The sequence below is a fragment of the Trichechus manatus genome, unplaced genomic scaffold (genome assembly GCF_000243295.1).
Source record: "Trichechus manatus latirostris isolate Lorelei unplaced genomic scaffold, TriManLat1.0 scaffold00187, whole genome shotgun sequence".
Lineage (NCBI taxonomy): Eukaryota > Metazoa > Chordata > Mammalia > Sirenia > Trichechidae > Trichechus > Trichechus manatus.
In genome coordinates this window covers 1,853,515-1,854,869 of record NW_004444123.1, presented here as the reverse complement: position 1 = coordinate 1,854,869, position 1,355 = coordinate 1,853,515, and the positions used below count along the sequence as shown (strand labels likewise).

The 1,355-nt window shown below is 50.8% G+C and overlaps 1 protein-coding gene across 1 annotated transcript in view; it reads right to left on the bottom strand.

Annotated features, from left to right (window-relative positions):
- The window catches only part of PTPN14 (protein tyrosine phosphatase non-receptor type 14), a 121,213-nt gene that overhangs the window by 36,803 nt on the left and 83,055 nt on the right, over positions 1-1,355 (bottom strand). The window contains exon 9 of the mRNA XM_004387521.2: positions 229-311. Coding sequence (XP_004387578.1) covers positions 229-311 — 83 coding nt within the window. The remainder of the gene's footprint in view (positions 1-228; positions 312-1,355) is intronic.

Genomic DNA, 1,355 nt, shown 5'->3' with positions numbered 1-1,355 from the left:
TGACCCAGTGAGAGGGCCCACTCAGCGTGTATTTACTCAGTGACAAGGTGACCCCATGAGAGGGCTCACTCAGCGTGTACTTACTCAGGGACAAGGTGACCCAGTGAGAGGGCCCACTCAGCGTGTACTTACTCAGGGACAAGATGACCCCATGAAAGGGCTCACTCAGCGTGTACTTACTCAGGGACAAGGTGACCCCATGAGAGGGCCCACTCAGCGTGTACTTACTCAGTGCAGATTTTGTTCTGTTTGTAAAACTTGTGCCGCGTAGCAAACAGCCGAGAAATATATTTGGCATTATCGATATCGTCCTTGGAAAAGAACAGACAGGGTAAAAACAAACATCTGTTTGACTGTATATACACTTCACTGTGATCCCTTCTCAGCCAGGACACCTCCCTCTCTCCCTTCATCCCAACCACAAAAGACCACGCTGGGCTGGCAAGCCGAGCTCCCGAAATTCAGCAGCAGCAATGCCTGCAAGCTCACCAAAGGTTGGCGGACATTGTGGTCTGCTAAAGAATCCTTTACCCCCAAGGCGCTGGGGCTGCAGTGACGAACCAGCATGTCTCTACATAATCCCACACCAAGCGCTCCGGAAGGAAATTTGTGCCCCTCCTTAGCCACGGTTTCGCTTTCCGTGGTTTGTTACCCACTGTTAATAGCGGTCTGAAAACGTTAAATGAGTAGCAGGATGGAATCTCGTGTTGTCTCGCTCCGTCCTGCCCTGGGGCCACATTCACATAACTTAGTACAGTATCCTGTTGTAACTGTTGTAGTGTATTATTAGTGATTGCTGTTAATCTCTTACGGTGCCCAATTTATAAACTTCATCATCGGTATGTACATATAGGACACAGCATAGTACATACAGGGTTTGGTTCTCTCCGCGGTTTCAGGCACCCACGAGGGTCTTGGAACGTATCCCACGCGGATAAGGAGGGCCTACTGTACATGAATCAAGGCTGAGCATGGGATAAACACCACATGTCGTTAAATGAGAGGCAGTGAGGTGCACAAACAGTGCTGGCTGTCAAGGAAGCATTCACGGGAAGGCCAGTCTCAGTGTACTTCAGACTCGGCTCGGGCTAGGATGGCAAAGGAAATCCAGGTCCACCAGCACAAGACAAATGCAATGTCACAGAGGCGGGAGTTACCCCACGAGGGCTGGAACTAAGGTACAGAGGAAGGCTGCGTGCCACACAACGCACCCCATCACAAATAAGGCAGCTGGAGGAACCCTGGGCCTAGCGTCAAATCAGCTGGGAAACCGGGTAGTCTGAGCATGATGTTTCACCACCACTATCCTGAAATGAAGGAGCCTTGGTGGCACAGTGGTTAAGAGCTCAGCTGCT